The sequence below is a fragment of the Marmota monax genome, unplaced genomic scaffold (genome assembly GCF_021218885.2).
Source record: "Marmota monax isolate L192 unplaced genomic scaffold, Marmota_monax_Labrador192_F-V1.1 WCK01_AAM20220418_F8-fsc00035, whole genome shotgun sequence".
Lineage (NCBI taxonomy): Eukaryota > Metazoa > Chordata > Mammalia > Rodentia > Sciuridae > Marmota > Marmota monax.
In genome coordinates this window covers 14801006-14824097 of record NW_026691961.1, presented here as the reverse complement: position 1 = coordinate 14824097, position 23092 = coordinate 14801006, and the positions used below count along the sequence as shown (strand labels likewise).

Sequence of the window (23092 nt, the reverse complement as noted above, 5' to 3'; positions counted from 1 at the left end):
ACATGGACCAGGGTCCCTCCTACTCCAGTATCTCCTCCTCTTAACTACTTACATCTGAGTGATCTTGTCTCCGTAAGGTCACATCTGGGAATCAGGACTCCAACACCTGACTGTTTTCTGGAAGGAGGGGACACCCTATTACAGCCTCACCAAGTCATTGCAGCTAACACAGTGAGGCCGCCAGAGTCCAAGCTGCCTATTAGGTCGTCTCTACATTAACAGTGTGCCAACTCCTGTGCGGTGTGCGTGTGTGTGCGTGTGTGTGCGTGTGTGTGCGTGTGCGTGTGTGTGTGTGTGTGTGTGTGTGCATAAAAACCTTGGAAGACAGCCCAAAACTATGTCAGCAGAGGTCATCTTTGAGTTATAAAATCATGAATTCTGGAATTTTGCAACCTATTTACTTTGTTAATGGAAGAATTTTAATTGTATTATTAGTACTTTTCTATATTATTTGGAGTTTTAAAATTCCTCTGTGGTAATTAGTTTCTGTGACATCCTTAAAAGTAAGTATATTTATCTAGGGAGGAAAGGACTCCATTCCTCTTTGGCCTCCATCCCTTGCAGCTGCCCGAGTCTCCCGTCCTCGGTGGCTGACGGTGCTGTGGTGCCAACCTTTCTAAACAGGCCACCGTTCTCCCCGTTGGGAGGTGCAAAGGACCAACACTTAGAAAACCTGCCAACCTGCCTGTTTACTCACTGGGTACACAGACTCCTCGGGTCTTTATTTAGCTGCCTCTTGTAAGTTGGGGAGAGAAGGTTCTGGCCTTTATCTCTTCATTAAAAATAGATCCTTTTATGACGAGGGGATGGAACAGCGTGAGTCATCAGCTCCTGCCTGTGGGGTGCTGGCTCGGGCCTCGGGAGCGGGCTCTGGGAGGGTCCCGGCCACCCCATGACTGCCTGGTCTCTTGTCATTTCAGGAAGCTGGACGCTTTCATCTACGACGCCGCGGTCTTGAATTACAAGGCCGGGAGAGACGAGGGCTGCAAGCTGGTGACCATCGGGAGTGGGTACATCTTTGCCACCACTGGCTACGGCATTGCCCTCCAGAAGGGGTCGCCCTGGAAGAGGCAGATCGACCTGGCCCTGCTGCAGTTTGTGGGTGATGGTAAGACCCTGCAGGGCCCCTCGCTCGGGGGACCTGAGACACTGGTTTCTGATCAACATGGCAGTGGGTCTTGGGGCAAGGGGTCTGCTCGCTAGGGGTATCTGTGAAGTGCCTCTCACACCGTGCGTGCACCCAGCTGGCTTAAAACAGAGACCAATTCTAGGTAACTGTGTTTAAAAGGGGAAATTACTTTAAGGATGCACAAGCATCTCTCCGTGAATGTGCAAGGAGCTGAACAAATAGCTTTAGGGAAAGTCGGCACCAGGACCGTCGGGGGCCTTGACAGTGGGAACCCCCAGGTCCTCTTCCTAGAGAGGTGCTTCTCAGTGCAGAGGGTCCTTTATGTCCTCTGGGGGACACTTGGCAACGTCTGCAGGTGTTCTCAGCGGCCAGGACTGGGAGATGATTGTTTGCTACTTGCCTCTAGCTGACCGAGGCCAGGATCAAGGGAGTAGCCAACACGACACAGCGCCCAGCCCCTCATGTCCACTTCAAAACAGAATCCTGTGACCTCACGTGTTAGCAGAGCTGGGACTGCATGCTGCTCTCAGACACATAGAACCGAGCTGCCTCCGTCCCAATTTCCAAATTCCAGAGGAAGGGTTCCCGTGATGTTTGGGTAAGAGACTCTACAGAACCCAGCACTTGTGACCAAGGGTGATTCGTGGTGAACTAACATGTGGCTCTCTGCGTATTGTCCCGTGGAGGGATGAGAAGAGGCAAGCTCCTGAGAAAGCCTGGTCCCGGGGGCTCTCTCTACACTTGGTCCCTTCACTGCCTAACACGCAAAAGCAGCGGCAGCTCCGCCCTCCCAGGCTGCAGGCCACAGGAGGCAGGGTGTTATGACACGTGGCCGGGGCGGGGGGGGTGGTGGCTGATGCAGAAGCTCTCCCTGCTCACCCCCCTGGTGATCTCACCGCATGGGCCAGGCATGGCCTTGGAGTCCTGCCACGGGATCCGTGATTTCTTCCTGAATTGCTAACACCAAGTTAGGAAAAGTAAAGTCAACAGGAGAGGGTCAGCACCAGAAGTGTGCCCAGGAACAGGGGGCTATGAAGGCTCAGGGCAGAGGGCCGGAGCCCCCTTCAAGGACAGGTGGCGGCTCTACTTGATTACAGAGTGTGCTGTGCTGCCTGAAGTTGAGAGGAGGCCTACCAACCGCTACAGTCATCGTGGCATGGAGTGGACAGAGGCTCGGCCGCGCTGGGCGTGGTCTGAATGGAGTGCGGAGTTCCTCGTGTCTTTTTGTCCCTCTCTCTTCCCAGAGTTCAACCCTGTCCTCCCCTGCCCTCGGCATTCTAAATGGTCTGTCTTACCCTCACGCACAACAGTCCCTGATCCTCGGGATCCCTGGAGGGTCTCCTTACCTTCCCCAGTCCTTGGTCCTGTTCTCCTGGATAACTACGGCTCTGAGAAGCCTGTGTGTGGCCCTGGGGATGCAGGTCAAGTGGAGGATTCCTGCCTCGGGCTGGGCTGGGTGGGGCAGCTCTAGGCTCTGCCCCTGGCCTGTGGGTCCGCTGTGTGACCTCTGCCCCATGCGTGTTTATTCTGGGTCACACGCTGACCCGGTGGTAGATACCGGCGGAAGCTCTTTTTTCGGCCATGTTGGAGGCTCAGAAGGAATGCTGAATGTCACCTGCAAATTTCAACTCTCTGCACTGTCACATTCACACCTGCCAATCTCCTCCTTTCCAAAGCAAGTCCAGTGGCCACACCTAAATGCCAGAGATTGGACGTAGAGTCTTATGGCAGGAGATTTGGACAAGGAGCGTGGACCTTGGAGGACACTGAGGATTGGGGTCCAGTTGCTCCATCGACTGCAGGGATGCCTGACACCTCTGCTCAGGGTGACTTGTTCAGCAGACAGGAGTCTCGGCCCCAGCAATAAGCACCCCAGAACCCCAAACAGAACAGGGAATTGATGAATGAAGGGTTAAGCACATGAACACACATACGGATGAGGGGTTGGGGTCAGGACGTATTTCATTTGACGGGAAGATTTTAAATATGCTGGCTGTCGGTCAAGTGAGTCCTAACTCCAGCCCTGTCCACTGTGGTTGACAGTCTCATGGCATCTATGGTCAACAGCGAGGCCATTTAGGGAGGAGCACATGTCAATCACCACAGCTGGTACATTGCACACGTCCCTTAGTCTTCACAAGAACCTCCTGAGGTCAGATATATTTCTCTTCCCATTGTACAGAGGAGGACACTGCAGCTTTGTGTTGAGGGCCTTGTGAGCTCCCTGGGTAGCACAGGGCAATGGCTTTCTCCAGAGGCCTTATTCTGGAAGGCGGTCAATTAGGCAAAACTCTTGCTTCATTTAATTTTGTAAGATGTCTATCAAAGTTGACTAATTAGACCCTTGAGATTTATAGAAATCTTTAGGAAGGAGTGATTTAGTGTCTCTTTGAACCAAATCTGTACTTGTCCCATTTATTAAAACTTCTATAAAAGAGATGGTCAACCTTCGCCTCAGTTTGCTCATTTTTGAATGAAGACATCGGTCCCTGTTATCAACTGTGTGAAAATGAAATGGGAGGATTTCTGTAAATAACTTAGCATAGCTCCTACAACATAGAAAGAGTTCAATAGCCATAAGCTGTCACCTTAATAGTCAGTGTTACTGTGATCACCATCACCACCACCATCACCACCATCACCACCATCATCACCATCACCACCACCACCACCATAATCACCACCATCACCACCATCACCAGTACCATCTCTACCATCACCTCCATAATCACCACCATCACCACCATCACCACCACCACCACCACCACCATAATCACCACCATCACCACCATCATCACCATCACCAGTACCATCTCTACCATAACCTCCATCACCACCACTACTACCATCATCAGCATCACCACCATCATCACCACCACCACCACCACCATCACCACCATCACCATCACCACCACCACCACCACCACCACCACCATCACCATCACCACCATCACCACATCACCATCACCACCATCACCACTACCATCTCTACCATCACCCCCATCATCACTACTACTACCATCACCACCATCACCACCATCATCACCACCATCATTACCACCACCATCACCACCATAATCATCACCATCACAACCATAATCACCACCATCACCACCACCACCATAATCACCACCATCACCACCATCATCACCATCACCAGTACCATCTCTACCATCACCTCCATCACCACCATCATCACCACCATCACCACCACCACCACCACCACCATCACCATAATCACCACCATCACCACCACCACCACCATAATCACCACCATCACCACCACCACCACCATAATCACCACCATCACCACCATCACCACCATAATCACCACCATCACCACCACCATCACCACCATAATCACCACCATCACCACCATCATCATCACCACCACCATAATCACCACCAGCATCACCATCACCACCATAATCACCACCATCACCACCATCATCATCACCACCACCACCACCACCATCACCACCACCATCATCACCACCATCACCACCCACCACCACCACCATCAACATCAACACTGTCACCACCATCACCACCACCATCACCATCACAATATCATCACCATCATCTTCACCACCATCGTCACTGTCCTCCTCCTCACCCGCATGCCTCCTGCCCATCAGCACCGTCACTGTCCCTGCACAACTCCTGCGTTCAGCACAGCTTATTAAGTATCGCCCTGGCAATGACAGTGCCAGTCTGTACCAGGGGAACCGCCTTCCTGGTGCTGCGCAGGAAATGCCTTCGTTGCCACCTCTTGCAGATGCTTACTTACAGAGCATCTTGGTTCCTGTCGATATTTCACGTCCTGCCTCATTGCTTTCCTGGTCATCCTGCCAGGGTTGGGAAATGTTCATCTTTCTAAAGCTTCATCCTCCGAGGCCATCTGGAGGCAAAGACAGGGCAGAGAAAATGACGTTGCTCTGGGGGGCGTCTTAAGATAATCTGCCCGGAAAGCCATGTCCAATTCTGAATGTCTCTCTAGGAGTAAATACATGAATTAACACAGCTGCATAAATATTTCACTTATCTTATGCAACTTCAGCAGGATTAATTATGCTCTAAAATTAGACCTGTAAAGAGCACGGTGCCAAGAAGTACCTAATTATTATTCATCCTTTAGAATGGAGTGTTTATCTCTTGTTATAGAGGAGCTTCAGTGGACGATTACGACTCTAATGAGTGTCAAAAGTATAAAAAATTTTCCTAATGAGCTGTGTAAATATAACCTTTGAGTGAGTGTTTGGTTACTGGGGGAACCTCTTGCATGAAGCCTGCCAGGCATTTCCCTAGGAAAAAGGGCAGCTGATCCCATGCCTGCAGGGCTGCACAGTCTCTGCAAGGCCTTGCCTGCCTCCCCTGTCTGGCTGCTGTGTGCTTTCTGGAGTGCAGGGGAGCATCTTGGCATCTCTGGCTCTCAGTAGTCTAGAAACAGTGCTCACAGGTACTTTTTGGCAACTATCAGCATCCGTTCCCAGCGTTGATCGAGAAACGCATACCTTCCCAGGCACTGATGTCCCAAGAAGGGGATGTCAGTCTTTCCTCTTTCCTTCCAGGGACTGACAGTTAGCTGGTGACAACATATGAACTTAAAATAGAAGCACATTTATACCAACATAAGTATATGAATTCCTCTGTATAAACCCAGGTAGAGGGACATCTGTGTGGCTGGACACACACACATCCCTCTTTTCCTTAGTGCCTCTGAGAGCCAAGAGGGCCATTAAGCAGATATATGAGATGCACTTGGGTTTGTTCTCAAAACAGGAAATGAACAAACAGAATGAGTCATAAAGAAAAACACGGGTAGTGAGATTAGACCAGAATAGAATGGATAGGAGCTCCTGGGGCCTCCTCCAGCCACCTCGCTTTCTACGGAGTGCCTGAAATCTCCCTGGCACCTGAGAGTTGACACTAGGTGACCACAGGGACCAAGCGAGCCGGGACTTGAAGAGCCTCATTTCTGGCTTCAAGGTGGAGGTGAGCAGGTGATCTCCAGGGCACATCTGTCTCATGAGTTGGGGATTTTTTATGACTCTGGGACTCCGAGAAGCAGGAGGAAGATCATGGGGGTTGAAGCCTCCTGTGGGTAGGACCAGCAAGAAGCTATCGAGGGGAGCGAGATGGCACCGTTATTCAGAGTCCCTGCGCTGTGGTCCAGCGCCCGCCAAGTGCCCCACGCTGGGTGTCAGGAGAGCCTGACTCCTCCTGTACCGTCTCTCTGCACGTCTTGCCATCTCCATTTTGCAGAGTGCTACAATAAGGTTCAACTTGGTTGAGCCGCAGTGGAGTCTCATACACACCACCAACAGGAAACGTGGAGATCTTAAGATAAAGATTTCATTCAGTCGGTCTGGAGGAGCCCGAGAGCCTGCTTTTCCAAGCAGCTCCGGGTGATGCTGCTGGTCTAGGGACAACCCCGTGGAGAGACGTAAAAGTTGAGCAGGTTTATCGGATTCCACTTCTGACCATTTCCCATGATCCTTGCTGGCTGCGGGTGACTCCAAGTAAGAACCTTGGCATTCAGCTGGTCCTCTTCCTCTTTGTAGTCTGCTCATGTTTATGGTATGGATTTCGTTTTAAACTCAAAAAATACATGACTTTTCTCTGGCATCTAGTCTCAGTTCATCGAGCAAATGGAACTATACACGTCAATTATTACTATATTGTCATCAGATTTTAATAAGTTATTTGCACGGTGTCTTCCATGAACATGACGTCCCATTTAGTCATATGGGATAAAAATTATATGTGGAATATCTGAAAGACATGACACAGATCTCTAAAGTATCCATGGGGTAGCAAATTCAACCAAGTTTTCCAGGATTCTCCCAGCTTTAAAACTAGTTAGCGGCCTCAGGTATGTCGTCTTTGAGCCTTTATGATGGCTATCCGGTAGGAAGCATCGAAAGATGCCGCATGAGTCATCTCAGGTGGACAGGTGCCTGGCTCCTTTGTTCCTTTTCCACTGTGACATGACCAGCAGTGTTGGGATTCATAATTATTATGATTACTCCCCTGGATGGGACCCCCGGTTCTGCTCTGCCCTAACAAGGACCTTTCTGTGGTTGGCTCTGGAGCTGAGGAGGGCCCCACCCAGGGGATGGTGCTCACGGAGCTCGGGGTGGAGCAAGGCAGAAACCCATGCCCTGACTCCTGGGGGCCGGTGCTGACATCCTCGGTCTGTATCCGCTGGCTGCTGTTCCCTGGAATGTGCAGGATGGCTTTTGACAGCCAGGGACCCCTGCTGCCAGCTGGCGTGGGAGTGAGTGCTGTCAGAAGCCCTTTGTGTCTCTAATTAGGATTTCCATCCGTTGTTCAGGGCGGCCGGGAGAGCTGCTGTTATCCTCAGCCCGACCCTCTTCCAACTTCCAGATCTCGGGCTGCTGATCTAGTCTTGGGGAGAGCCGGCAGGCCCCAGCTTGGTGATTGCCCCACCCTGAAGGCAGCGCACCTAGAGGTCTTGGGAGGCCGTCTCCTTAGGGCTGGCTTGGAAATGGTCTGGGAGTGAGCTGATAAAATTCCCAACCCCTCCCCTCACCTCTCAACTGCCACACCTGAAATTCTACCATTTGGATTTTTTTTTCAGACAAGCCTAGAATCTTTGATGCCACCCCTTTAAAAATGGAATTTGTACTAATTAAAATAATAGTAATAACAGTAGGTAGATCAGTAGAGTAAGCAAGATCACAGGGAGGGAGGAGGGGGGGAATGAGATTGATCAAATTCTGTTGTGTTCATATATGAACGAGGCATAACCAACCCCAGTACTATATGGAATTGCAGTGCACCAATTAAAAAAGCACAAAAAATGAGTCCAACTTCTCCTAACCCCACTTCTGAAGACCCCTGGGCTAGACGCCCTGCCTGTCGACCCCCTGAGCTCCGAGCTCCTGGCATCCTGTGGCATGTAGCAAAGCAAAAGATGCAGAAGGCCCACGAGGAGGCTCTCTTGGTCCCTAGCAGCGTGATCTTGGCCACATCAACTGCTCTTGAGTATCAATTTCCCCATCTCTAAATCAGAGTTGTTTGCAGATTCAGTGTAAAAACAAAGAAACTTGCCCAATCAATGAGAAATTAAAAGGGAAACTTAGAAATCCCTTGAGACAATTAAAAATGCAAGTGTGACATGTCCAAAACCTAGAGGCTGCAGTCCAGGAAGTCCCTGGGCGGAAGCTCCCGGGGATGAATGCCCGCTTCGGAAAAGGAGAAGGACCTCCAAGAAACCAGCCCGCGGCCTGGCCTGCATGAACATCTGCTGCTTTGCTCCACCCAGGTCTCCTGGCCACTGGGGCTGCGTTCTCTGTCCCTGGGGTGCACCCTGTTCATGACCTCGCCCCCTCCCCCAAGACTCAATGGGCCTGGCACACAGTAGGCACTCAGTTAAATTCACTCAGTGGCTGGATAATGAGTAGACGATTTGACGGTGCTGCTGTTGGGAATTTGCGGGAGTGGTTTGTCGGTTGGATATCTTCCTGATGTGCAGGGTATTATTTTCTTGAGAAAGGGACATCAGGTGCCTGTAGGGAGAGAGATACGAGGAGGCAATCGCTAGATGCTGTCCCATCTGACAGTCTTCCAGAACACCTGTATGCACCCTAGACAGAGACCAATTCCTCCCTGTCGAGTTGATGTACTGTTGTAGTCAAACACCCCGTTTGATTCCATCCTTCTAACAGCCCTCTGGGATGGCTGAAAGTGGTGCTGTTTCCTTGGCTTTTAGAACTGGGGCCGATCATAAATCGCCCCCAAGGCCATTCACAGGGAAGCTGAAGCCCAGACAGGGTGGACATGACCTCACCCAGGTTGACAGTGAAGAGCGGCAGCGTGGGGCTGAAACCCAGACTCCTGCCTCCTGGACCAAGTAGGTGTTGGGGAGCACGTGAAGGGACTTGCTCCTCTGGGGGAAGACCTGCCCCCTGGGGCAGGAGCAAGGGGCGGGGAGGACAGACACAGGGGACTCAGTCCAAACATGAAACCTCCAGAAGAATGAGCGCTGCGGTCTCCCGGGTGACTCTCCTTCCCCAGAACATAGCGGAGGAGGGCAGGAGAGACAGCGAGGACCGAGGACATGGCCTTGCTCAGCTCAGGCACCACCCGAGGGGCCACAGGCACAGTCCACAGGCAGGACATCCTCAGGGCGCACACATGGTCTGTTTGCTTATCTGTTTGGACAAACCCACGCTGCTCACGTCGTCGTGCCGTCCTGCCACTCTGCAACCCGAGCCCAGCCCCATCCCTTCCCCAAGGAGGCGCTGGCGAAGCAAAGCCCCGGGGCGCCATCTCTGATTTCTGTGTCCTTCACTGATGTGGTTTTGCCTGTTGCGATGTCATTAGCATGACAGAGGACTCGGGAGCTTTGACAACTCCCGCTGCATTTCAGTCAGATCTCCTGTCAAAGGAGCTTGAACCCCGCTGTCCTGGAGGCTGAAGTGACTCCTGTGGTCCCCCAGAGTCTAAGCACTTGGGGTTTACTTCTGTTTCTCTCCCTCTCTCTCTCTCCCTCTCTCTCTCTCTCCATGCACGAACATGCACTCATCAACCAACTCTTGTTTTCCAAATTCTCTAACTTGAGACAGGCATCTCACTAAGTGTCAATCACGGAAGCCGGACTCATGGCTACTCCATTTCCACGAGTTCAAAGCTGGCTTCTGGGTTGTAGGATTCGGTATCTGTAATCGTGATCCTGGTAGAGAGTATAATCCTGGCCAGGGATTATACCTGGGGAGCCAGCAGTTGGGGGCCTGAGGAAGAAATGTGTGCTTCACCCTGTGGGTTGTAATTAAGGAGAAAATGGTTTCCTCAGGTCAGCAAACACCCGTGGCCATGTCTAGGCACAGCCTGCTTTTTGTGGGGGGAGTTGAGAGATTGAACCCAGGGACACTTAACCACTGAGGCACATCCCCAGTCCTTTCTTTATATTTTGTTTAGAGACAGGGTCTCACTGGGTTGCTTAGGGCCTTGCTAAGTTGCTGAGGCTGGCTTTGAACTCGTGATCCTCCTGCCTCAGCCTCCAGAGCCTCTGGGATGACAGGCTCCACCACGCCCTGTGACCCACAGCCTGATTTTGAAAGTGAAGTGGTATGGAAAGCCAGGCCCCGACATGCCTTCAGGCACCATGCCCTGCCCCGTCGCCGCCCAGCTGAGCAGTCACGACAGAGAGGACAGTGTTTCCTCGAGGCCCTGTACAGAGGAGGCCGATGACCCCTGATGTGGACTCTCTGGGGAAACACAGAAGGGCTGAGGGGACTGAAAGCCGTCGTCCTCCCCGTTCTCCTGGGGAAGAGGAGAGACCGAAGACAGAGTGGGGCAGGAGGGGAGGAAGGAGGGCCAGAGAGAGATGAGGGGAAGAGGGGAGTGAGAGGAGGAGAAGATGACGAGGACAGAGGAGAAAGCAGCATCAGGAAGGAAGGAGAGAGGAACGGGGGGAGGAGAAGCAAGCTGGGAAAGGAAGGGGGGTCTGCGGGGGCTCAGGCAGCAGCCAGCCTGGGCGGGTCTATCCCTGAGCAGTGGACCACGTTGCAGAGGAAGCCGAGGGGCTCTCCGAGGGTCCAGGGTCCAGCCCAGCTCCAGGGTGGTGCAAGACACAGGCCATGCTGACGGGCCCTGCCTGGACAGGGCTCATCTGTCCCCGACTGGCTTCCCCCGCCAGCAGTTTTTCCTGACATGGGTCCCTGTGTCCTCGGATGACCCAGCAACGCCGGATTGCAACCAGCAGCCTCCGAGCATTTAACGAGATAAATACAAAAATAAGGACAGGGGCGGGTTTGGGGGGAGAGGAGGCACAGAGAAGCGGAGCCTTCTTTGAGGGGGTGTTTCCAGTTCTTTAAATGAAAATACTTTCCAGCTACCATCATCTTTGTTTTTTAATAGATATTTATGATGACAATCATGCTTCCGGAGGGCTAGCCATGTATTAATATGTATTAATTCTGTTTCGTCCCATACTGACTAAATGGATGAAGAGCGTCCCTGTTTGTCCCTATTTACAGATGAGGAAACTGAGGCATAGGTAGGTTCAGGGAGGTGTGCAGGATCACCTGGCTGCTGGGATTGGTGCCTGTGCTGGAGGGCCCGGGTCTTTCTTTAAACACCAGGCAGATTGGCAACTCGATTAGCCTTGATGCCCACGTAGACATCCCGTAAGGCAGCTGCTCTCATCTGGTGAAGGGCCAAGCTGTGATTTAAATGCAGATCCGCCAGACCCCAGATTGCAGGCTCCTTCCCCGCTTACTGATGGAGCAGTATGGGCTGTGGGTGACAACTTGGTGACAGAGGCGGAGGGTGGGAGAGAAAGTGACCTGCACTGGGTTTCCATGTCCAGGTGAAGGAGACTTGTCCAGGCCTCAGGCCCCAGCGCCATGGGAAGAGACGCAGCCTAATTTCTGAGATCATTCAACCCTGGCAGTTGGGGAAAACGCAGGACCCAGAAGCAAGAGATGAGCAGGAAGGAGACAAGGACAGAATGTGATTAGGGAGGCCCGACGCTTGGCTGCGATACAGGGCTGCAGAGCTGCTCCCAGGTCCACAGAGACCCGTCTTGGTTCTGGAATCGCTTGCTTCCCACAGAGCTCCTGGGCGCTGCCTAATCCCCAGCATTCCATCGAGGGATTGTTCCTGGCTAAACATGTTTTAGTCACATGGAGACTTCAAAGGCAGAAGTCACAGTTTGGGCTGAGGGTAGCTCCTCTGTAGACCAAATTAGCAAGGACTGGGTGCCAGCCGCAAAGCCCCCGGACTTACTGGTCCACTTTCTCATTCATTCCCCCTCTGGTCATTCATGCAACAAAGAATAACCGCGCATTGAAGGTCTGTGGGCTGGGATGTCCCCGTGATGCCGTGTTCCTGCTGTCTGGCCCTTCCTTGCTAAGACACTCTGAACTTTTTATGTGCAGTGCAATCACCGGGAAGTCTGTGAGAATACGCCTAATTTCCACCCCTCCACCCCTTTCTGGGGCACTTGTTCCCATTCTCTCTGGGTGATTCTAATCCACAATAAGATTTAAGAGTCAGTCTTTAGAAGAACAGCATTTTGCGTTTAGAAACATCTGATTCTCTGGTAGGTGTTAGATACAAGTGTCAGCAGCCAGCAGCCCACTCTGTGGAGCCATGGTTTTGGATCTTTGCTTCCCGTTTGGTACATGGTCCTTCTCTCGGGGTGCCTCACTGGATTTACACAGAGACCTTGGTGATCCTGAAACCTGGAGCAACGTAGGGTCTAGAACTTTTAAGCATCAGCCCATGCAGCAGCCGTAATAGAGAGGAGGTAACATCGGGGTAGAGCAGGAAAGGGAGAAGTCAACAGACCCAAGTGTTAGGCTTCCTCATCAGCAAGGATCAGAGCAGACACAGAGTTCCTCACTGCTCCAAGGACTTCGCTTCCATTTGTGGAGCATAACAGTGATAAAGAGGACCAGGCAGGAGTGAGAGCTCCTCATCTGGACAGGGACTGAGCCAGGCCTTCTATTGATTAAATCAGACCTGGAACTGGATTTGGACACCATGGCCCTCCAATTCCTTGCATGTGAGGATTTGGCCCCTTTGGGACCCAGGATCTGTGAGGCTCAGGATCAACATAACAATGGACTGAGCGATTTTTCATATGGATTTCTTTATTGCTCGGGGCGGCTGGCTTTCCCACACACAGAGACCTCAGCTCTGCCCCAAAACATGAGCTTTCTTGGTATACGCTCAAGGGGGCTAGTGATCAATGGCGATGTCACGCCCCAGCCACTAAGTTATCTTGACCTTCCTCCAACCCAAAAAACTATGTCGGGGCAAACTATTCATTCAGAAAAGCGATGTTTTTCCAAAGGAAATGTGTCAGTTCTAAGCATAGATCAGCAATAAAGGGCTTAACTGCCTCTTCATTGGCCTGTGACCAGATGGAACCACAAACATCAGACTGTTTATCTCCCTCCTGGTTTAACCAGAGACGTATTCAGAATAATGATGGAACAGTAGTTACTTAAGAGACAGATAAAGTCCATGAATATCCTGGAGGCCATCGACTCTCCCTCCGTGCTGCTGGAGCTCTGAGGGTTTTCACTGGCGGAAGTTCCTGACCAATTTCCCAACAGGCCCCTTGAGCTGCGAGCTGCAGTGCCGTCTGACACCAGGACCCGGCAAGGTCAGCGGGGCCAATCCTGAGTCTGGCAAGCAGCCACTTAAGCCAGAGAAAGTCAGATGTCAGGAGAACCTTCAAAGAGGGAAGAAGTGGGAATGAATGGCTTGCTTGTAAGTCAGCGGTACCACACGTCCCAGGCAAGGTCCTGGGGTAGGACAGATAGTGGCCCCAATCCCTCCCACTGTGTGACATGCAGACACTTTCATTTGGAAAGGCACGCTCCTGTATGTGAAAAAAACACACGAACACTTACCCCATCATGATTTCAGTCATGTCTAGTTTTGTGAGCTCTGAAGATTCTTTCACAGTTGTTTTGTTCACATGTTCACTTACCAGTTTGGGAATATGCCTAGGAATGAAACCAATGTGTCACACAGTGTGCACACACTCAGATTTACTAGAGTGGCAATCAGCTTATATATTACCTCGTGATCCCTGTTCCCCAGAGATGCATTTCTTTAAGAAATTATATTTTTTAGCTGGATTTGCTTGTATATCTTCCATTTTCATTTGTTATATTTCAAACATTTTATTCTGCTCTATTGTATATGGCTCACAATTATTTCAGTTTTTTTTTTTTTGCATAAAATGCCAACGTTCAACCAGAAGCCGTTACATGATGTTTTTTATGTTAAACACTGTGATGTTGTGTTGGTATGTAATGATAGAAGAAGGGCTTCGTGCCAATTGCTTGCTTTCTTTTTCTTTCTTTTTAATTGTCTATGCGCAACCAACTCTTGGATGTAGAATTTGAAGGGTTGGTAGTGACGCTAACATCTCTAGGAGTTTTCCTATAGGGTGTCCAAATGTCCAGAATGTTTGTTCCCATCCAAAGCACTACTAATAATGAACCGGGTACCACCTTGACAATGACCTAGCAGCACTGACACCGTGGTCCTCTTTGCCATCTTAGGATGGGAAATGGGTTATTTCAGGGTGGCCTCAATTTGAATGTTGTAATTTTAGTGAGTGTTGTACATATCTTAGTGCCTTCTTAAAACTTTGGTTGCAATATTTCATGCAAAAAAGGCCATTCCCACAGCAACATGAGGTGAACGTAGGTACGGAGGCTTTGGGATTGCCTTTGAGAACTGACCTTTACCAACTGTGTGACCTTGACCTATGAAAGTTGTCAGCCTTTTGGAAGGGCCACTTCCTTCCTCTGTTATTGTGGATCATAATCATGCAGAACTGAGTTTTCTAACGCAGAAGATTGGCTTGGTGTGTCACTCACCACACAGTTGAGTACTTGAAATGATCTACAGATAACAATGCTGAGGATCCCCCTAAACAGGGATCCATTTTCATTCACACACATAGGTTTTTTTGAATGTCATTTTCTTTTGTTTGATTGCTTCCTCAGGGTTCTGCCACTGGTGGCCCCTGTGCCTTTGCCTGTTGGTGGAGAGAGGCTCTGTTGGAGCGAGGCTCAGGGCCTGTGGCTGCCTCGGGTGGAGGCGTAGTGGAGACCCGGTAGCCACAGAGTAGAGCCTCTTCACTAACTGGCCCTTTACAGAAAAAGACGTCTGGCCTCTGGTTTAAATGGTAGAAGTGAAACGTGTACTTCTGAAATAATTCCAATAATATGGGAGACTGGGGTTAAACATAGCTCCTCCCCCTAGTCCTTCAAGTCTCTCTCTCTCACTGTTAGAAAATCGCACATTAAAAAAAAAGGTTCCGTTCTTTCTGATTTAGACAGTCTGTTCCCTCTCTTTTCTGGTTACTCACTCTTCCTTATTATCCCTCCTAACAGGAGCCTATTCCTCTCCTGGACCCGTCCTTTCTCTCTCTTTTTCTTTCTTTCTTGGTGTCTTCTGGGAACTACAACATTCTTTCATCATATTACTCCAGCCCCGACGCCCGGTTAATTTTCATACCACATTCAACCGCCACCCAGATGGACAGGCACAACGTGGCCCCAGAAAGCTCCCTCCTGCCCCGTGGGCCGGACTCTTCCCCCGGGGAGTCACCGCTCGGCCCTCCACGGCTGGGATAGATGTTGCCTTGAACTTCCTATCAATGGTGGATCCTCCAACATGTCTCACTAATGTCTTTCACAGTGTCTATACCCATAGCTCATTTTCTATTGTTGTGCAACAGCCCATTGGAGAAATTTGCTACAATTTATTCATCCATTTTGCGGTTGATGGACATTTCGATCATGTCTAGTTTTGTGAGCTGTGAACATTCTTTGACAGTTGTTTTGTTCACATGGTCACTTACCTGTTTGGGAATATGCCTGGGAATGGAACCAATGCGTCACAGACTGTGCACACACTCAGATTTACAGAGTAGCAACCAGTTTCCAAAAGGGGTGCAGCCAGTTGGCTCCCCCCATGGTGCACGTGGCTCCCCCCATCAGAGGCCCCCTGTTTCTCCTTCCTGCCTTAGAAGGAGCTCTAGGCTCCGTATAACTGAAATCCAGGGCGCTCATCCGCGGTGTGCGGCTGGATGTGGGATCATCAGATCCCCTGGTGCGTCTCAGGTGCAGATTTGTCGAGCGGAGCCGGGACCTTGCGTCTGCTTCACATACTGAGCTGGAATCTGAGTCCAGAGACTCCCCTCTGCCCCTGGCTCAGGCCTGGGAGAAAGAGGAGGAGCCAGAGGAACACCTTGGTCAGAGGGAGAGCCGAGAGCCCTCTAGGGTCCTAACCCAGCCCTGCCCTCAGCCCACCAGTCTCCATGGACAAAACAGGGGCTACCCTCTGCCTCGTTATGGGTGGTGCCGGGAACAGGGACGGGGCCTGTTTCTCCCTTTCTGTCCACTCCCTCCTTCTTCCTCTTCGTCTTCATCCACAGCCGAGACTGGAGAGCCCCCTGAGCTCCCTGCACTGTCCTGGGCAGCGGGGATGGACATGAAATGGCAGAGAGCCAACTTGGTATGGATTTTACAGCCCCGGGGAGCCTGTTGTCAACACTTCAATAAAAAAGGAATTGAAACGCAGTGAGGTCATTGTATTTGCTGAAAGAAAGGAGATATTTCTTGGCATGGGAGATGGGATTATCGCTATCCTTTTTCATCTGGTGTCGACAATCTTTTAAATACAAGGACCCCTTTGTGATATTAAAAAGTCCTCACGCCTTGGCGGGATGCGTCACAAGATTGTGAGGACAATTGACTGAAAAAAATGTGCCGTGTCAAAAAGTCACTGTGACTTCACGGAGGCTCACACATGCACAGGGCTTTCAGGTCATACTGGCCTGATCGTCTCTCCCCGTGGGAGGCACGTTGGTTAAGGAGGCCCCAGAAGGGCTTGGTGCACACAGAATTTCAGAGACTTCCAACAAATTCTCTTCCGTCTGGCTTCAGAGATTTATTTCTCTCCAGCTCCATCCTCTCATGGAAAACTGGGACCACGCTTTCCCAATCCTCTCTCTTCTTTTTAACTGGTCTTCTCCAAGAGATACAAGATGGGGACACCTGGACAGCAAATGACTGGACTCCACCTGGCACGGTTGGTCAAATGGCCTGGGAAGTCTAGCCAGGTGGCAACAGGCCGCAGTGAACCCCATGGTGCTCCAGTTCCGTCCTGGGGAGAAACCTCAGTCGGAAGGTGACGAGCGTTTGTGCCTGAGACAGCTTGTCTGCGTCTAACTGGATACAGTTAAGCCGAGCCCTATTTTTATTTCAGTTTTGTGGCTTCTCAGCATTATACAGAAATGGAATATTCTGACATTTAAATAAGGAATATTTATCTTCCGAATCCAGTCTGCTTGTGTCTGGAGTCTTGTTCTATTCCCCATCGCCACCAACATCCCAGGTATTTTTTTTTTCTCTTCCGCAAACTGCAGCGGCCCTCTGAGATTCTAGGCCCAGCGGTCACAGACTCCAGAATACTATTCCAGACCCAAGGTCACATGGGTTTTATCTTTCTCTTATTTATCAGACGAGTCGGTTTTGTTTTCTGGATTGGGGGAGGTTGTATATTTGTCTTTGTTTCTTTGTAAAGAGAACTTCAGGTGTGGAGTCCCCGCAGGGAAGAAAGGGTGAGTTTCCTGCTGCTCCTGGAGACTGGCTTGACTCTGGCTTTGAGTCTGGAGGGTGCAGTAGCTAAAGCCAAGCCCCCAGGTCAGTGGTCAGATCTGACTGACCTCACCCTGCTCTGAGGCCACAGACTAGATCCCCAGACCCGACCAGCAGCTCCTTCCATATGCAGGGCAACTGGGCAAGAGAGGACCTTCCCCAGTCCCTGGGCCCCGGCCATCCTCACTCCCAGGGCTGCGGATTCATCCCCACACCTGATCTTGTTGAGAATGGTAGACTGGCACGAATCTGTGCCCTGGAATGTCCACAAAGAAAGTTGTCACTTGGCCATTTCCGATTCCAGGTGGGCTTCTCAAAGTGCCCAGCAGGGCCATTTCCCCTCGTGGTGCTCTGGCAGATCCCCCCGGCACAGCAGCACCATCATCCGACGTCGCCCAGGTACAGATGGCCGTCTGCTCCCCGTGGGCACCACCAGAGTCCACGGCCGGGATCTTGGAGTGGACCTTGCTTTCCCTGAGAGTCAGCCCTGATCCCTGGGTCTGGGGACTCTTCCTGACCCTTTTGCTGGGACTTGGCCTTCCTCGATGGCTTCCTCTCTCGCTGATCCCCAGACCTGTGGGTCACAAGCTAGTGACGGACAGAGGGACCTTGTGGTTTCATAAACCACAACTACGTGCCAAGACTTGTGCCAGAGATGCAAGAAGCATAAGGCAAAACCACCTTTGATTGATGGAGACATAGAGCAAGTGATGGCTGGACTCCATGGAGACAAGTTCTGTACTGAAGAAACACCTGGGGTGTTAGGGCAGGAGAAATCAGTGTCCTGCCTACGTTCCCTTGTACCCAGGAGAGACTTCCTGGGGGCTCAGACCTGAGTGCAGGTGACTAAGCCACAGAGGTCATCGCCCAGTTCTGAGCACAGTGCTGCATACCTGGTGACATCGATGACACCTTACAGGGAATCCTTGTCAGCAGTAGTCTCTTGCAAGTGGGTTTCTACCAGTCACTGTCTCTCCTGGGAGTAGAAGGGCTTACTCTGAGTACTCTGTCTCTGAGATCAGGATGAGACTGTAATAATGACTGTTCTCCAATAGAAGAGTGATCATCTTCCGCACTGCAGCACGGTTTGAAAGAACCATTGGCAGAGTGTTCTTGATCTACAGCAGGACTTGCATCCGGGTGTTCACTATGGAAACACATTCGGCGCCCTCTTGTTCCTAGGATGTCCCAGACTCCTCAGCTCAAAAGCTGAAGCTTTGCATTCTCACTCCTGCCCTTTGGGCCCCTCTTTTAATCCCTCTTCCTTCCCCCAAATCTGAGCTACTCTCTGATCTCAAAACATTCCATGTGTCTTCCTGCCTCCAGCTCGATGCCCATCCAACCATCTGTGCACTCCGTAACTGCTGGTGTGCAGGACGGGGACTTCCACAGGACTCTGACCTCTCAGAGGCCAAAGGTCACGTTACTCACCTCTACCTGAAAATGCATGGGCCTTGGAATGTTCTTCCCCAGGGGATGAGTGAAGGAGTGAGCGGATGAAGGAGTGAATAAACAAGTAAACACACACACACACACACACACACACACACACGGAATCCTCTGATGAACAAAGGCATTAGCTTTCTTGATCAAATTTGAGACAGAACCTCAAACCCAGTTTCTCAGTCGCACACAATCACTTTTTATAGCATTACTGCCTAGGATCAAGTGCCTTGGCCAGAAACCAAGAAAAACTATCTAGATGGCTTCCTGCAAGGATATACATCGAGGTTGATTTTTAAAAAATGTTCCAGCAAATTTCCTGGGTTCTGGATAAAGCCTAAAGGTTCAAACTGGATTTTTCCCGGCTGACCTCGGGGAACAGTGTTCAGGAGACCTGGAGGCTTGTCACGTTGTTCCCATAGAGTCCCTTCAGGAAGCAGTCCCTTAGCTCTTGGACAGTCCTGTGGAGTAGATGACATCTAATCTGCAGGTGCTGGGAAGGAGTCTGAGGGCCGAGCAGGAGCTGACTGCTGGTACTTGGTGGAGAGCAGAGTCTTCTCGGAGCCTCTCCCCTGGACAGGCCTCCTCTGTGCTGACTTTTGTGGTCCATCCTATATTTTCTACCTAAAGCATCTTGCGATTTGCCGGGCTGGATCTAGCTGAATGCTCAATCGCTCCTTTTTGCAAATGTGAAGCCCATGCCTTGTGCCTTACTGTGACTGGGTGGCTACTGGGGAATCCCGTGCCCCTGCACCAACCTGCACCATCTGTACCTGTTCTTCGGATTGACCTGTTCCTCTCTTGCTGCCTCTAGCAGTTATCACCCAAGCAGACGACGGAAAGAGTCTGAGACACCCAGCGCCGCCTCAGCTATCTGCACAAGCTCCTTCCTTCCTAGGTTTTGCACCTCTCTGGCTTTTGAAGGTGCCAACATCAGGAGGGGAGAGGGCTGTGGCCCCTGCTCCCTGCACTGGACTTGCAGTCTCAGGATGCTGCGGAATTCAGAGCAGCAGGGATACCTGCGTTCGGCACCATCTTCTCCCTTGACCACAGACACACGAAGCACTGTTAACTCAGGTGTGATTTCCCAGGGTTGCAGAGGAGTTCTGCAAGTATTCACACGCTGTCTGTCATTAGAGGAGTAAACGGAAGAGGATCCAGTTCTGAGCCTTACATGGGGGATCTGTCTTCTCAAGAAGGGAGAGGGACACTATGGGTGCGACCCAGAGCCGCCAACCCAAGGCTCCGCCGGCTCCCAGCAGGGCACTTAGCTTGTGGCTTCCCAGCAAGAAGGAGTCGGCTTCCGGAAAGAGATTTAATTGTCCCATTTGTCAGCTCTGCTTCACGGGGTAACACTGACAAAGACTGTGACCTCTTTGCAATAGGAAAACGGACAGGACAGTGATCGGACAGACTCCTCTGTGGATGCTCACCCAGCTGGGGGCTACACGCTTCACACACCGACCCTCGGGCCCTCTGCCCGGTTCCCCTTGGCAAGACCGCTCACCAAAGAGACCTGACCTTGTTTTTTGCAGTCCTGCCCAATATAAGCCTGGGGATAGAAGGAAAGAAGCAGAAACAGGAAATATGGACTCAGTGCTTACTGTGTGCTGCAAGCCATGAGAAATATCAAAATCATAAAACATGGTCCCTGCTCTCCCTCAAGGAGATTACAATATACTTGAGTAAATTAAAAACGAAATAAGAAAGTATTTGAACTACAGTTCGGTACACTAGTCAGAGAGGGCCACGAGGCAAGGAATGATTAACTGGAAAATGATTGGAACAGGCTGTAATTGGAATTGAGAAATGGGAATTTGCTCTCTTTTTGGAATCCGGGCCCGGCTGGGCAAGTTGACTTATTCTAAAGAAAGCTGTTGTGTGGGAAAAAGGGCAGAAGAAAATCCTTTGTATTTACATCCTGAAAAAAAAATCGAGGTGATGTTTCTTGTACCTGGCGGCTGCTGCTGCAGGCTGACAAACTGGCTCTTTGGGGGATAAGAGTAAAGGACAGATGTGCTGGGAATCTTATGAGTCATGAGCAGAAGACCTATTTTTATGCCCTCATAAACTCCAAAGGGAGAGGAAAGTCAGCGTTGGGGAAGAGATGGCGGCGCTGGTCTGGGGAAGAGGGAAGCTGTTATGTAAGCCTCAAGCAACATGGCGGACGCAGGGATTGGATTCAGCTCCTGGTGGTGCTGGGGGACAATGAAGTCATATTCGAGTCTCTGACGACACGTGTGACTGTGTACAAGTGCCGGGGGCTGTTGGAAAGAAAGGAATTGAATCAAGATACCCCTTCCCATCCCTTGCCTTGTGCCACTGAAGAACAAGCCACCTTCTTTGTGGGTGAAGAACTTGTAAGGGGACAGGTTCCACATTTTTTCTCTTTCATAAATATGTATACTTTCCCTCTGATGAACAAATCTGAGACCTTAGTGAGTCACTTATTCTATGAAAAGGAAACTAGGAAAAATCTCTGTCCATCAAAGTGAAGGAAATGCAAGGAGGTTTGCCATCTGTTTGAAGCTTCTGAATGAGGAATTGAAACACAAATAAGTATTGGCCTCCAAAGGTCTGCTGTACACATGGTGCAGTAATTGCATTTAAAAATTTTTTTTTTCCATACTGAAACTAGTACATTGAAAACCCCTGGAGATGTGGCAGAAGCAAACCCAGAACCCTCTGTAGAGACATTTCTATAACGCGGTGTTCTTGGGGGACTCGTGGTGGTGAGAGGGGCAACAGCTCTGCAGAGGATCAGCTCCTGATCAGAAGCTACAAATGTCACAGGGAAGTAATCCACCATGAGTCGGCACACACAGCAGACAGAGGATGAGAAACTCGAGAACCAGTCGGTAAGATTATAGGTTTGAAACTGTTAAATACATAAAAGTTTTAAAAGTCACGACGACGGAGTGCGACATCATGACAAAAAGATCAGGCAGAACTATAAGAAAGCCAAAAACAACAAAACAAAAACAATGAATGCCCCAGTTAAAATAAGTAGATCAGAATTGAAACATAAAGCCGAATATCACAATGAAAGAACAAGTGAACTGGAAGATGGATCCATGGGCATCATCCAAGAGCAGCCCAGAGAGAAAGGAACAGAGATATTAAAACAAGGTTAGTAACCTAGAAGGTAGAACAAGAAATCCCAGAATATTTTTAAAATTTTCAGAAAAAAAAAGAGAATTATCATAGGTCATTAGGGAATTGTCCATTAAAGCAAAACACCCCAATTAAACAAGATAGCATTACACCCCCATGAAAATGGCAAAAATCCTGAACGCCCATGGCACCAGTCAATGCTGGTGAGGACGTGGATCAGCAGGAACTCTTGTTCCTTGATGGCAGGAGTGGGAAAGGGGACAGCCACTTTGGAATAGAGGTCACACTTTCCCAAAGCTAGACAGAGTCTCACCTTACAACCCAGCAGGAATGCTCCCAAGTATTTGCCCATATGAGTTGAAAATAGGTCCCGAAAAACTGCACATAAATGTTTAGGGCAATTTTATCCGTAATGGCTCAAACTTCGAAATCACCAAGATGTCCTTAAAGTAAGTGGACGGATGAATACAGTGCCCATCCAGAGCATGGAATATTATTCACTAATAAACAGGAATGAGCTGTCAAGCCAGGAAAAGGTACACAGGAATTAGAAATGCATGTTAATAGGTCAAAGAGGCCAGTCTGAAAAGGCCACATGCTGTACAATCAACTCATCGCAGTTCTCAGGCCTGGAATCACAAAGCTATAGAGACACTGAGGATCGGGGGTTACAAAGTGAAATCCTCAGAAGCAATTCAAGAGAAAATATGGATCGCAAAGAAAGTAGCACCAATAAGATCAGCCGCCGTCTCACAACTGCAGTCCAAATCAGGAGGAAACTGGATGACATCTTCAAAGACTGGACCAAAAAAACTCTCTCAACTTAGATTCGTATGTTCAAGTAATTCAAGAGCGAGAACAAAACAAGAGCAACACGTGCTAACTTCACAAAACCAAAAGGACCCATTTGAGATCAATAAATCATGATTCACCTCTTTAAAGGAGAATCAATGAAAACACTTGAAGTATTTATTTTCCTCCAAATGTCTCTTATCACATCTTAGAAATTACATATGCACATGTATGCATATAGCCGTAATCTGAATTTAACGTCACATGCATCGTCTTTGATTATTGGTATCCTTGAAAGATGATTTTTAAGGGCTGAATCATCGTCTTAAGTGCCATGGTTTAGTGAATTGCCCGACAGTCAGTGTAATTACCAGACGCTTAGATCAGAGAATTCCTCCCACATGACAAAGACAGAGGATGATGCTAAGCATGCCCACCAGTTTCCTCT

General features: G+C 50.0%; 1 protein-coding gene across 2 annotated transcripts in view; it reads left to right on the top strand.

Moving 5' to 3' along the window:
- The window catches only part of Grin2a (glutamate ionotropic receptor NMDA type subunit 2A), a 335101-nt gene that overhangs the window by 293490 nt on the left and 18519 nt on the right, over nt 1-23092 (top strand). For both annotated transcript variants that reach the window (XM_058579798.1, XM_058579800.1), the window contains one exon: nt 921-1108. In XM_058579798.1, coding sequence (XP_058435781.1) covers nt 921-1108 — 188 coding nt within the window. The remainder of the gene's footprint in view (nt 1-920; nt 1109-23092) is intronic.